This window comes from Fusarium keratoplasticum, chromosome 1, assembly GCF_025433545.1.
Source record: "Fusarium keratoplasticum isolate Fu6.1 chromosome 1, whole genome shotgun sequence".
NCBI classification, from domain to species: Eukaryota; Fungi; Ascomycota; class Sordariomycetes; order Hypocreales; family Nectriaceae; genus Fusarium; species Fusarium keratoplasticum.
In genome coordinates, this window is record NC_070529.1 from 6158908 (window position 1) to 6173701 (window position 14794).

The 14794-nt window shown below is 53.4% G+C and overlaps 3 protein-coding genes across 3 annotated transcripts; 1 reads left to right on the top strand and 2 right to left on the bottom strand.

Moving 5' to 3' along the window:
- Positions 1-983: 983 nt before the first annotated feature.
- NCS57_00182400 (uncharacterized protein) lies at positions 984-1461 on the top strand (the record flags this gene model as incomplete). The annotated part of the gene is made up of 2 exons (XM_053051875.1): positions 984-1272; positions 1325-1461. 2 exons carry the CDS (start codon positions 984-986, stop codon positions 1459-1461), a joined length of 426 nt encoding a protein of 141 aa, XP_052920390.1.
- Positions 1462-1687: 226 nt separating this feature from the next.
- Positions 1688-2614, bottom strand: NCS57_00182500 (Lactamase-B domain-containing protein; the record flags this gene model as incomplete). The annotated part of the gene is made up of 1 exon (XM_053051876.1): positions 1688-2614. The coding sequence occupies one exon, from the start codon at positions 2612-2614 to the stop codon at positions 1688-1690; it is 927 nt and encodes a 308-aa protein (XP_052920391.1).
- A 511-nt stretch (positions 2615-3125) lies between these two features.
- On the bottom strand, positions 3126-5264 carry NCS57_00182600 (uncharacterized protein; the record flags this gene model as incomplete). The annotated part of the gene is made up of 3 exons (XM_053051877.1): positions 3126-3132; positions 3179-4446; positions 4509-5264. 3 exons carry the CDS (start codon positions 5262-5264, stop codon positions 3126-3128), a joined length of 2031 nt encoding a protein of 676 aa, XP_052920392.1.
- Positions 5265-14794: the final 9530 nt, after the last annotated feature.

Here is a 14794-nt window from a genome sequence, read left to right on the forward strand (position 1 = left end):
TTTGAGTCAGGCCGGTTCGGTTCATCGTCATGATACAATCATTGCCGGGTCCCCGTTATCTTCGTCTCTGGCGCCAAAGCTTATCGTTGCCAATTCGGGGTCTTGTGACCCTTTCTTGTAGAGCTGGGCTGAGATCCGCCAAGCTGGATTCACGCACGGGCATTCGCAGGCCAAGCTTTGTGCTTTGTCTTGTTTCTGGTGTCTGGTCGTCTTGGCTACAGTAGTTGCGCTGAGCTGCTGATCAAGACGGGCAACCACACGTCTTTTCTCCAGACGATGATGAAACCCCCAGCATTTGGACCCCATGACAGTTTTGCCCTAGATACAAGCCCATCACACAAGTTACAAACCTATTCACTTGCTGTGCATGCTCACAGCCTCTTTCTGCGCCCTGCTGCATGTGACGACAACGCCCGCCCTCCTCCAGAGTAAAACCAGCCCGCCACACGCGCCGTCAAGGTTCCCTGATCTGGTCCCTCGCCCTGCACATCCGAGCAATCCATCAAAAAAGACAGGCCGTCCAAGCCGTGGCGTCTGCCACCCTTTCAGCCCGCTTATCCATCAAGGGGGGCCCCCTCACACCCATCTCGGTACTCGCCGTTGGGCACCCAAGATATAAAGGGACCTGACGTCTTTCTTTTTCAAGGCCTTTCTTTTATTTCGACAGCTTTTACTCTTACTCCTTATTGTGGTCGCATAATTAACAGGGTCTTGCCTGTCATATTGGGCGAGCCAGTGTCATGACGATCCGACCCACCACAACAGAGACAACGCATCAAACGCCTTGACCTTTGAAGGAAAAGCAAGAAAAGCGACAAGTTTCAAGTGCCGATTGCGCGGCTATATTTACTGGCAATTAATTGATTTTGATTGCGATATAATCTCGACAGCCCTGCTGCTGTCTCACAAATTCTTCTCACGACTTTTACCTCTTCTACTCTCACCATCTTCACCTCGACACTTACACTTACACCACCACCAAAATGTATCGCGAGAATCGCCCTGGTCGTCTCTCCCTCCCCGCTATGTGGAGCCCCCCCGAGGACGCCATGCCCAAGCACCACCACCACCACCGCGAAGAACGTCCCACAACGATGGATCGGGCTCGTCAGGCGAGCACATGCTCTGAACGCAGCTGCGAGGGCATGACGGCCGACGAGACGCGCGATCTTTGGAGGTGCATGCTTGAGCTGCAGCTGCGGTACGGCTGCTACAACTCTACGAGGATAGACATGGCTCTTGATGCAGGTGATGAAGGGCTTGATCTTATGCGTGAGTTTTTCTCATCAATTGAGTGTTTGTGATTTAATGCTGACTGTAATAGCCAACCGATTCATCATCGATACTCTCAATGAATCTGTCATTGACCTCCCCGACGAAGGCCGCGAGATGCTCAACCGCTACCTATCCCCATCATCTTGCGCGACAAAGCAAAAGTGGAAGTTTTGGAAGAAGGAATAAATCAGACTGTCAAGGGAGGTTTTCATAGGATCGGAAAATTGGCATTGGGTTTGTTTTAACGGCGCATTGAGCATGGGCGGCACAGGCACATTTTAGAGGGCATCATCTCGCAAGTTGAAACAAAGCCGGAGTTGGGAATTGGGGGTTGATCTTTTTTTGTTTCAAAATTATTTTTTCTTTGTTCGATACCCTGACAGAATGGATCATCATAGCCTTCATATACTCGTTACAGCTTGGTTTGCATAAACTCACTCTCCCCGTATCCCATGTGTCCTGCCTGAATCTTCATGCTCTCAAGCACTCTACCCTTGACGCCCTCATCCTCAATATCCATGCCCGTGAACCCCCCGTACGTAGCTCGAAAGTCGTACTTTTTCAAGATCCCCCACATGCGAGACATCTCGTCTAGGTTGAGGGGTATGAAATTGGGGATGCTGTACAGAAACGAAAACGAATTCAGCCCCGGCGGCTTGGACCGTGAAGTCCCCGTGGCGTCCACCTCCCAGCCTCCAACGCCCGCGGCTGTAGTCATGAGCGTATCGGCGATGAGCAATCGCCCGTCGAATAGAAGAACCATGGACCCGGGGAAGTGTCCCCCGAGCTTGATGGCTTTCACCCCGCTCACCACCTCCGTCTCGGTCGAGGCCAGCGGGATCTGATGTGCCGACGCCATGGTGGCCCACCGGGCGTCTTCGGCAGACAGATACACGGGGCACTTGAATGCCCTCGCCCACTGGACGTGCGTGCTGTAAAAGTGCGGGTGGCTTATCACCATCGCCCGCAAGCCACCAAGGGCCTGGATCCTGGAGATTGTCTCCTCATCGAGAAGGGAGATGCAGTCCCACAGTATGTTGCCTTCCGGCGTCTGAATGAGGATGGCGCGCTGTCCGATGGCGAGCTTTGGCGTTGACGAGATGAATGTGAGTCTAGCATCTGCGGGGCAAGGCGTGAATTCGTTCCTGTGAGTCTTTCCCAGCTCTTCCAGCGTAGAGAATGACTGTCCAGACGGCGGGACAAATTGCCGAGGATCGTCGCAGATGTGACACGTCTTGACCTTGGAGCGATCCGCCGTGGGGAACTGCGTGCCGCACGTCACGCAGACGAGCCAAGTCGCCGCGGTGACGGGGTCGTAGGGCTCTGGGGTGAAGCTCATAGTCGGTGATCTACAGAGTAAAAGGCCGGGATGCCGTGTTGAGTGTGTGCCGAATTCAAGGCTGCAGTGGTTGTGTTATATCGATTGCCTTGTTTCTCGTATCCCACTCTCTCCCCCACTTTCGAGGCTAATACGGAATACGGACGTATGTAGGGGCAACTCCAAAGGGCGTAATTGAAGCCTGGAATGTCTTAAGCCGAGGTCGGATCCAGCACATGCTGTTACTCGACGGCATAATTATCACGATGCTCAACACCAAAAAGAATTGTGTTTGTCAGCTTGTCAATTACTCAGCTGCCTCGGAGACGGTCGATTCTACACTGACGTCACACGAAACATGTTCACACCCACTCTCGGCACATGTGTAGATCTCGGGATAATCCTTGCCTTTGTCAGGATGGATCAATTGAGTCATAAACGAATTACTAAACACCAAGAATTCATCATCGCCAAAGCCCAGGATGCACCTGGTTCATTTGAGTCATATATCAAAACACAATGAATCCATCGCTTACATGCTAAATCACCTCAGCTACGAACTCTTAACAGACTTGACAGACTCACCACGCCTCCCACATCTGCTGTCCTATAGAAATCAGCCGGTTAAACAGCTGATCCCTCATAACAACCGCTGTTAGATGCAGCTCCCTCCCATCCTTAGTCTTGATCATCAGCCCGTCCACAATCTCACTTCCCATAGCCCACCCAACAATAATCTTGCTCTTCCACCCAAGCCCTCCCATCTTCTTGAGCTCCGCAATCTCCCCAATCGTGACCGTCCACGCGGGCTTCACATCTCCAATATCCGACGTCCAGCTCACAGCAGGGGTCGTAGCCGTAGCAGTAATGTAAGCATGTCCCTTTTTACCCTTGTACCGCGCCGGGAACCGGATCGGCCCCGTAGCCGGGTTCGGCTGCTCCTGACCCTTGACGACGCCGAGGCGGTTCTTGGCGTGTCGGGCTCCGGCCTTGGCTTTTGCCTTGTCGGCTGCGAGGGCCGTTTGTACGCCGCCCTTTGTCGTGCCGCGGATAAAGTTCATGATTCTGTGCGACTTCTTGTGCTTGGTCTTTTCTTCTTCCTGTTCGTGCTCGTCTTCATGGATCACTTCGGGATCGGGTTGCACCGCCTCGGCGATTTCACCCTGCGAGACTCCTTCTGATGGTGTCAGTCCTGGCTCAATCATGACAAGTTGCAGATACACACCTAAATGATCCAGACCCTCACCAGCAGTCTCGTGAGGTTCGCAAGGAGGAGGCACATCAGAAGTTGGAGGCGGAGGCAGAGGGGCCTTGTTCCTCTCTCCGATACGCAAAAGAGTAATAGCCAGCTGAGCATTCGTCGGCACACCCCTGAGGATAGTGTTTCGCAGCTCGACATACTTCTCCCATCGAGGATACGTCCTGTTGACAAAGTTCAAACCCGGAGTGATGATGGGATCGCCAAAGAATCCGAAGCCGGCGGCGAATCCTGCGCCCTTCATGAGAATGTACGGAGAGGTGAACCATGATCCGAGGAGGAGAGGGAAAAGAGCGCCCACGAGGATTATCTTGGGTCTGTGACGGTGGAAAGGGGCAGCTGGACTGAGGGCGTTTCCGAATCTCTCCCAGGTATCGACAAAGTCGGCGATGAGATGCATCGTTGGACGGGCCTTTGCCCACACAGCGTCGGACACTGGCTTCTTGGCCCTGTTATGCTCAATACTCGTATGGTTTCCCCCAGTCTTTTGCTTCGCATCGGTAACATCCTCGGTGAGCTGAGTAGGATCCGGAGCAGTGCTGTCCTCATCGGGATCCGTCTGAGGATGCTTTCCAGCGGCGGTGCTCACAACAATCTGAAAATCTCAGTCAGTTGCCTCCTTCCAGAGCACGGCGTCACTCTTACACCCGAACATACCGTAGACAAACTCGTGACAAAACTGTGAGCCTCCTGCTCAACCGCCTCGCCCTTGTGCTTCTCCGGCGCTCCAGTAACTGAATCATCCGATGCAAGAACACCAGCCGCTGGCGTCTGAACACCTCCGGTCTTGGGGTCGATCAGAGAAGGGGGAGCTCCGGGAAAGCAGATCTCTCTCGCTCGTGTAGACACGATGAGGGTCATGAGAAAGACGATGATGGTCGGTCCCAGAAGATCAAGAAGCCATGCCAGAGAGTACACTGCCAAAAAAGCTGATGTCCTCTGATGCTCCTTCCAAGACCGGAGCCTGACAATATGCTTCCAGAAAGAAAACAGCTGCACAAAAACAGACATGTACAACCTCTCAATCTGCGCCCTCAACTTTTCCGGCGAAAACTCCTCATCATCCGCAATATTCATATCCAGCTCCCCAAGCGGGGGCTCCTCAATACTCCTCACATAAAAAACCTGCTTATCAAACCTCCGGATCAAAGTCCAGAGGTCGTCGTTCTTGAGCCCCCCGACGAGGGGCTGCGGCACGCGGTGGACCTCATCGTTCCATCCTAGGTTCTTTACTTCGATGTCGCCGTGCTCGATCTGGCTTGCACCCTTTTCTTCAAAGTTTTTGCTCTCTTCCGCGAGGGCGTGGCTTGTCGTTGGTGCTTCTTCTTGGTGAGTTTCGATGATTTCTGGTTCGCTTCCTGCGCCGGCTGTCGAGGGCCGACGGGGAGGTTCGTCGTTTACTGGCGCATCCATGCTTAGTTACTGAACGGAAAGAAGTTGGCGATGAGAAAGATCTCTACGGGAGATTCATCATAGATATCATTGTATCAACCTGGAATTCCCCATCCCAAGTTGCCCCGCCGCCTACGTCAACCGCCCTCGTGTGCGATCCGACACCAAGTCGTGACGTCATGAGAATATCAGCTGAAAAGGCGATCGGTCCAACAAGGAATCAAAAAGACATCATATCTCAAGCCCTGAAAATGACAAGACATAGCTGTGTTCCCCTCAATTTCATCCACTACACCAGGGATTTTCACAAGCAAAGCCGCGTGGGTGGTCGTCACCACCCGCCTCTAATGCAACGGCGTTGCGTCTAGCGTAGAAGTACAACGCTCAGCCATCTTCGTAGACGGAAGAACCCGTAGAGTCTTTATTTCCTGTTTTTGACAGACTTTTGCCCGGTTTCGTTTGAGGCTCTCTCTCGTTAAAAGCCCTGTCGTAGATCCTCCGGGTGCTGCCTCCGGGAGGGTGGGGCCGTTCGCCGATGGATCGGACCACAGGATCCGGAGGAGTGACATTTGGGCTTTGAGACATGGCCGCGGTGGCTGTTCAGATGATATAACTTGCTTTCTTCACCGCTTGGGCAGTTTTCACGGTCGGTCTTATCGTATGCTGTCTTATCCCTCCCGCAGGTTTCACTCAGACCAGACCGGTCGCTCAAGATATCCAAGGTGACGAGGAGAGTAACATCGACAGTAAACCCCACGTCTCAAGTCAAGACATTCCAGTTGAAGACTGATGTTCAGACATGTATACGTAGTTACACCAGACCTGCCGGGTTAGACAAGTCAGTGTCTTAGCACGAACCTGGATGCCACGGTCTGTCAAATCCCACTTGATCCAGAAGAAACACCCATGACAATACAAGTCAAATGAGACAAGGAGTCAGCTGTCACTCCCTAGTTTATCAGTTCATATCCCGGCTGCTTATCTGACTGTCATCATATGAGATCAGTTGTTACGGCCAACCGAGGCCAGACACTCTCGCAAAGGACTCGCGTCTGCCCATGCGTTTGTGCCCAAGCTGTTGATACGCACTAGAGCGCAGACCTCTTTGATATGTAGCTTTCTCTGGCTAATTGGTCAAACGTTTCGTCGTTTATGTCGCTGCTGTTTCATCAAGGTCTTCCTCTCACTCATAACAAGCTCACATCCATGACGCAGAAACACAAAGGCATGATGAAACTGACTGCAGATCACTTCACCCAGTATCTTGGGCATCTATAGAATTATGTGTCTATTTAAACCGATGAGCTTAGCATCCTTAGAGACTCTAATTCATGATCTTGTGTGTACTAGGCTTTGGCATCGAAAGAGTCTACAACACTACCACCTGGCAGGATGCACGACAACACAGCATTCACCAAGTCCTAGCAAAACGGGTCGACCTCACCAATGCCATATAATTATTTATCAAGAAATATCTCAAATTACCCCGAGAACATGGGCGAATTGACCTTCATCAACAGTTGTCGCAACTTTTGCTAACAAGTTTGAGCTACCCTAGACTCACGCATCACACATAATCGCGAACAGCCTCACTTTGGTTTGATCCCTCCCATCAACTCATCCGTAATTACTAATAGCAAGGAACAGATTCATAATGTCTAGTCATCCAAACTATCCTCGGCACATCGCCTAGATGCACAATCACCGTTATCCCGAAGCAGGCCAAGAACCACAGCCACCACCTACTCACGCAACAAGGTTGTAGTCGCAACTACCTACATACCTCGACGCATAGTCTCACATACGATAGACAACGACTATAACGCCATCAAGGTCAGAAACTCCCTCATTCAATCGAAACACCACGGCAAGAATCTCCCAGCCTCACCGCTCCCACCGCATGCCACAAATGCAAACCACCATATCTCGCAAGAACAACACAGCAAAGACAAGTGAGGCATATAGACACGTCGTAGTTCGCCATACAAGTCCCCCTGACGCGGCCGTGGCGCGACTCGGATCAGTATCCCTCGCCACATTGCTGTCGTCGCGGCATTTCTGCACATCCAGTTCATCAAGGATGCCTCAGCTGACCAAGAACAGAAGATACAAGGCAGAGGGGGAACCGCTGGGCGTTCGTCGCAACACTTCAACCAGGCGCTTCCACGTACGCAGCGTGCCATTGTATTCGCCTCATGCATGGTCTTGCCTTTGACGCCCGAAGACGCAGGGAAAATTGGCTCGCATCGCAGGTACACCGGTGAGGCCCTGCTCATGGACTATCTCACGTCCCGGCCTCAAGGCGCAATCCTTGGGTCACGGGGTCGCCTCACATCATCTCCCCCGGACGTAATGGCATATCGTGGCCGTCTCTCAGCACTCGGCTCCCCCACGCTCAATCTTGAGAGGAGTGATCAATTGAGACTCTCCAATCTTCAGCCTGTCCCCAGAGCTTCTCATGTGCAGCAGCCTTGGGCGTCAGGCTTCTGACGAATGAGAGCCCGCCACACGGCGCAGGCCACTAGCCGGGGCCCTCTATGGACGTGGATAGCTTCCGCCAGGGCCAGTCCCTCTCATGACTAACAAGGGAGAAGATAGCAAGACGAAAAGGCAAGGGAATTGATTGACTGCGCAGCGGTGAACAGGACGAACTCGCAGGGGGCACTTGCTCGCCTGCTCTTACTCTGAAGCGTCACAGGGATCTCCTGTGAGGCCGACGCAGGAGTCAGGAACCCTGAGCCAAGCCGACAGTTTGAGTCGCTATGGTCGTGAGACTTTGCTGCCGCCCCAGAGTCCTCAGCTTCCCCGGCTGGCCCGCAGAGACAACATGTGCGTCTGTATGTCTTGTACCCAACACAGGATGCACCTACGGCGCAGAGGGTAGGGTCCGGCCTGTATAGGGCCTTACCGCGAAATGATTTGTTTCATGCTGATGATCAAACATACCATTAGGATAGATCGATATGGCCACTAGGCCGATGAATAAACGACTTGTCGAGATAATTGCACCAGCTTTACCAAACATCACAACAGCTCTCTAGCAAGACTGGTGATGGCTGGGCACCTCAATCAAGCGCCGAATCAATTGATCCTCCGAATGCCGAGAGTCACGTTTTAGACCCTCAGTGGAGCATGAGAAAACAGCCTCCAAAAGGACCATCGTCGACTCGGGGCTATTGTCGTCTCTCGCCGGCCTCGGTTCCGCAACCAAGCCCTGTTCTAGCCCCAGGACCAATGCAACCACTCAACTCTTCGGGTGCCTGAGCCAGCCATTGAGGCCCGGTGCCTGACAAAGCCACAGCCAACTCCAAGACCCGATGGTCGGCGTTCAAAACAGTCATACTCGATGGAACCTGGTGGAGTTGGCGCTTGCAACTCAACTCGATTACCAAGCTCATCCTTGAAGCCGAGGAACAAGTCGGCATCCATCTGACTGCCACGAAAAGAGTCCTGCTCGGGTAGGCATCTACGGTGCAGAGACATGTGCATTGCACCGCACTGCAGCGCATGCCATGTACTGAGCAGAGCTCTTGCTCTTGCAGAGGCCACCTGCTTCAGCCCTTCCCAACTCAGCCCCAAAAGCGGCTGTGTGGCACAGTGACCAGTAAACCCTGGCTCGCGATCGTCAGGAACACCACACCAAGCTTTCGCCCTTCCTCTGTTAGACCTCTTTTGGACAGACGGTGGGCCAATAGCCAGGACTGCTAGCAAGAAAAACTCACTGGCATGTGCAAGAGAGTCCAATTGTGTGGGTTCCCTTGTTGGGAACTTTGTGTGTGCAGGTTGAGACACCATCAACTCGCGACACAGGATGCGCGTCCTTGAGGGTTCGGCTGAGAACTGTTCGTCCGGTTGCCACCATCGAACGAACTCTCACGAGAGCAATATAAAGCAATATGGAAATACCCGTCTTACAGCCGTTGTCGAGACTGACCAATTTCTCACGAGAGCTGCAGCCCGAGACAAGGAGCTCCCTTCCTGGAGCGCCCAGATCGGACGATTCCCCCCTCTTCCTCTTCCCCACGATGGAATCGCAGATTCCCGGCATATCATGGCGATTTCTCCGCTGATCCAGCGCGCATCTCGCGGAGAGACTCGGAGCACTCTCGGACAGCGAAAAGCGACTCCCAAGACGTGGATCCCTTGTCAGAATCTCATCGCGGCGCAGAGAAGGCTGCCCAGCCCAAGTCCAGCATCAGGATCCAGACTTCCCACAGGATCACCGGAAAATTCTGATCGAATTTTTCGTCAGCCTGGTGGAGATGCAAGTGGGAATTGTTGGTCAACGCTCTTGGCTCTTGGTCAGCACACGCCCTGCTTCCAGTCTCAGTCCGAACTTGAGAGCTCCAGCCTCCGACTTCCCTTGACCCAATCACCGTAGAGTTGAATCCAATTTGGGCCAAACTGCTCAAGTTCTGCAGATGAGAACTTATCCATCGAGTTGCGTGTCTGAGAAGCCGGACCCTTAATGAGCTTCAATGGCTGGCTGAACAGTGTAAACTGTCAAAGCGCAATGCAACTGTGGCTCCCTCAACTCTTCGGGGAACGTGTTCCAGCCTTCCGATATCAATTGTGACGTGCCTCTGACGAGCTGGATCAAGTGAACCGATTTGGTAAGATCCTGAAAGATTTTCAGGGCTCTAACGGCTCTTCCAGTCTCGATTGGCTCTGGTCAACACGGGCTTGACTAAAACGTCAACCTGTTGTCAACATTTTCATGAGGCTCATGCACCTCTCCCAGCAGTTTGGAGGCTCTAAACGGCATTTCTCCCTTTAAGCTTCCGAGTGTGCCCTCCCTGGGTGACATCGTGGGCTCCAGCCCTCTGACGAACTCGACGCCGATGTAACCATACTGGACATTGGAGAGCCATTGCCCAATCGTTATGCGGAGCCGCCCCTATCGCCACCAGGAACAGATTTCTGGGCGAGATTTCGGAGGCTTGGGACCCGAAGCTTTGGTTTGTGTGGCAGTCTTGAGAAATGGTTGCATCGTCAACGTTTTTGAAGACGACCCCAATGAGTTGATGACGACGGATTGTTGAGTTATCTGCACCTGGATGATCCTTCTCTGGGTTGGTATCATTGTCTCAATGGCAGAGAATGACTGCCGAGACAAGACCCTTCGTGTTAGATGCTTGCTGACATTCAATGTATGAGATTGCGGCCGCAGCCGTTGGACCTGCATTGGAACATCTGCGGCTGCCGGCCCGCGTCTCGCTCCCGACATTGGCTCAGTCATCAAGCTCCAATAGTCGCCCATTTGGCCGAACCTTGTCGTAAGCGACAGACAAGATTGAGTAGGTATAACGGCGCAGATATGACCGATTTGGGATTCTGAGCCGTCATTTCGATCACAGTCTCGTCATCATGGCGAGCTCTGAAGACACCGGGAGCTTGACAATTATCCCCGATATAGAGGATGCAGCTCATAAGAGCTGAATAAGCTCATGTGGTTGCAACAAGGCTGGATACGGCACCGTATGCCGCGTGGTGAGTATGCCATGCGGCCCGGCCCAACTCTGAGTCGAAAACGTGTTGAATCACGCCTACAACGGGGATCCGGCTTCAAACAGATTGAGCACCGCTTACGCCGGCCATGCTGAGCCATGACGCTTTGACCGAGCTCGTAGCCGCAGTTTCCTCATGATAATTCCAATTTTGGCAATGCAAGCATGTTGCGACAATGATGACGGCATCCGATGAGAGCGGCATTGATGAAAAGTGGTTCCTCTTGCGCTCCTGAGAGCCGTTTGAACTCCCATCAAGCTTGTTTCCTTGTTTGTAGATGGATCGTCATCATGGTGGGAGGACACCACCTGCAGATGACAAGGGTGCGAACCTGAGCTGCCTTGCGCCCGAGGCATCAATTCCTTCTTGCCCAGGCATCAAACATTGCGGGTCAGCAACAAGGCGGGCTGGGCTAGCAAAGACGGTAGGGATCTGCAAGGGGCCTAGGCGGGAACAGCCAGCCAATCGCCAACAGAGGATGGAGACTTCGGACAAAGGTGAAGAGGAGAAGGCAGAAGAAAGGTTGACGCAGCTTTGTTCCCAAGAGGAAGAAACCGCTCGCTTCCATTAACTTCATAGCGCCGGATTGTTAATGGCTGAAGGGGGGTCGGGTAAGGGTTCCTGTGGGTTTAACTTTGTCAAGCCTTCATTGAATGCTGCGACGCTGTATTGTCGAGTTCATGGGAAGAAAACAAGGGGTTGGCAATGTCTCGGCAGCTATTGTCAGACACACGCCGTCATTGAAAGGAACAGAGGGAGCGCCTATGTTGCAGAAGGGTGCAATGCGAAGCTTCCCCCATTGTCCAATAGCCTCCCTGCATGCAGCTCCTACAAGGAGAGCGCCTCGGAAAGTCCAGCGATGACACAACGCCACGGAAGAACAATGGAAGACGAGATTGAACCCCGAGACCGGAACTAGAGAACAAAATCACACGACTCGAAGGGTTCTTCACCTAGTCTCGGAGTATTGTACAGTCTCACCCTCTCCTCGTCCAAGAGTGACCTTCGTCGACGTTGTCTGCCACATGGTGCTCATGTGCGTGACAGCTTAACGACTCGTCAAGTGTAAACTCAAATCTGTACTCCGACAATTGTGCAAGTTGTCCGACTGTCAACCGGGTTCAAGACGGAGGAGATAGCGCCGGTCGGCCAATCTCCCTTCAAAGAGAGTTTGTTGATTCCAGCGCCAGTCCGAATCAGTAAGGTGTAGCCGTCGCGCTCAACGGTGCTTCATCATGTCGTAATTCGCTATCAACACCAGGTGATGCAGTCCAAGAGTCTTGGACGCCGTCGTGTGTCAAAGCGATTTCTCCAGACCCATGCACATTATCCATGCTTATGAAAGTTGTGCCAGAGGAGGGCAGCCGGAAACATGTGCGACCTACCACACATAGTTAGAGCCCAGCGAGATCCAACCGACTGCAACGACAACGACAACCGAATGCAAGCGCGAGAGCGGAACGGCTGCCAGCTTCCGCGGGCACCGACTGGGAGGGAGAGAACATTCGTCGCCGCCTTCTTGACAGTGTCGGCCCAGGTACCGTGGTCAAGCTAATGCGGCAGGGCCTTCAACCTCCGAGACCAGGGCCATCGTGGCCGCTGGGGGATGGCTAGAGGATACACCGCACGCGACGAGAGGGTCCTCTGGCGGTACGTACATGCTTTTCGGTTGTGCAAGCGGTCTCGAGAGGTGGGCTAGAATGGCAAGTCGGTCCCTTCCGTCAATGAGTCTCGCGATGAGCAAAATCCGGTAATCTTGCCAACAGGGTTGGTGGTCGAGGGCTGGCACGTTTGGTCATTTCTCCGAAGACTCTCCCCGACATATTCGTCGCTTGGTCTCCATCCGATCATCACATCGGATCTCGATGCTTGTCCGATGAGACGTCGACTGAGCAAGATCCCGGTAGATCGATACCAAGCAGACTGGAGACAGTAAAATGAGCAAGGAGGGTTAAGCTTTTCATCACTCTTGTCTCCCGGAGCGCTGGACCACGGCGGTCGCTTCCACTGCGCCGGCGCGATTTGGCGTCTTCTCAGCGGGCCCTTGAGCAACCTCTCAGTGCTGGGCTTCGAAGCCACGCAGACCCGCCCTGTCTTTAGTAGCCTTCCAGGTTCTTCTACGACCCCGGCACGACGCCTCGGCATCACTTCCCTTCCACTGGGAAGGCTCGGGCTGCGGCCGCTAGGCCGCGATGGGTAGAGCGCCCCGTTGGCCACGAGTCTGCCCGCTCCGGGGAGCATGCGACGTGAGACTCGCTGAAGCAAGACAACAGAAAGGTTGGGATGTAAAGAGCGGTGTTGAAGAAGAAACATGGGAGGCTCAGTTCTGGGTCTCAGGAGAAACATCCCAGTAGGACCCAACGCAACGGTTTCATCTCCCTGCGTCTGGGGATTTGCACAGAAGTTTCCAGCCATCTCAGATCCAGTTCAAGGGGAGAGCAAGCCGGTGAGTGGACAAGTGTTTTGCAAGAGGGGCACGGGCGAATCAGTGAAATTTTTGAGTCAATTGACTCTTCACTGAGAAAAAAAAGAAACAACCTCTGGTTGTGTCGGATGTAGCCGCCTCGACAACCAGCAGGCATCCCGTGATGACGAAGTGGATTGCGGTTCAACAGGACGGATAGAAGTGGGCTTCGCAGAAGCGACCAGAACAAAGACGAACGGGTAGACACATCAGGAGTTTGGAGAAGACAACGGCTGGATCGCAAGGACGGGGACACGGGAGAGGCCCAGTTGTCATGCTGGAAAGACTCCAGCGTCCAGGCTCACCGGGGAAGGGATCGACGTTGTTTCCTCATTCTGGCGGCAAGCCCAAGATAACGACGTAATGCTGCAGTTTTGGATGGTTTAAAATTGACAGTTTGTGTGACTGTGCCTTGGAAGAAACACAGGGTTGCTTTGGACGCTGTAGGGAGAAGACCTGTGCCGTCAGCGGCTTCGGTCGACCGTTTCCTGTTCCTCTGATTGAGTTCATTGGTGGCGGCAAGACGGGTAAAAGTCTGATTGTCGGAGCGGGAAAAAAAAGTACTGTAGGCACCTTTGAACGCGACGGGGAGTTGAAATCCCGCTAGGCTCCATGATGTCTGCCCCGAGAGCACGCGCAGTCCTTCCACAATGGCACAAGCGTCGGGCGTCCAGAACCGACATCGAAGAAGAAAAACGGCGGCGAGGCGAAAGGGACAGTGAGAGACGGTGAGTACCGTCGCAAGTCCCCGATTCATGGATCCATGGGATTCCGGGGACAAGGATGGGCTTCGAGGCCCGTTGGAAGCGGAAACGGCGAGGGCAGAATCGAGACTGGACGCTTCTCTGGCTCTCTGGGTGCGCCGACCCGGAGAGGCGGTGCCAGATGGCCGAAGACAGGGCTACGTACCCCCTGCTGGCGCTTCCCAAGCTCCTGCACCCTTGTCGGCGCGGCTTCTCTGAGCCCTGGTCGGCCCAGGCTGTGGGAAGCCCTGGTTGACAGGGAGAGACTCGCTGGAAAGCTGGGGCTCGGCCCAATGTGGGACGACAAGTGGGAAGATGGGATGAGGAGATGGCAAGAGGTCAAGAGGATTGCATAGCATCTCTGGTGGGATCAATGACAACACAAAGCAGCGGGGGGCATGATGAGAAATCGATGAAGGATGAAGGCGTCAAGAGGGCAAAGGGCGGGATGAGCAGGAAAAAGAAAGGAAGAGGAAAAAAAGAAGAAATTTGAGCTACCGACGATCTTTGCGTCCAATGGAAATGGATCGGAGGGGGAGCTTGTTGCCATGTGAAGGAAGGAGCTGCCAGAAGCCAAACTGATCTTGCCTTTTGTGGCGTCCATCCCACGGATCGATATCAAAGATTGTCTCAGACGGCCATGATGAATTCAATCGAGCATCGAACAACAAAGGGAGCATCACAATTGAGACCCAATGGCTCGGTAAAGTCAGTTGCCTTGTTCGCCAATGATGATAGATTCTGAATTACCAATTCATCCCTTCGCAAAACGTCGCTTATGCTCGGAGTCCCTATCTTCAGGGTCCTCCTCCCTCTGGTTCCCTCGGCGCATGTGC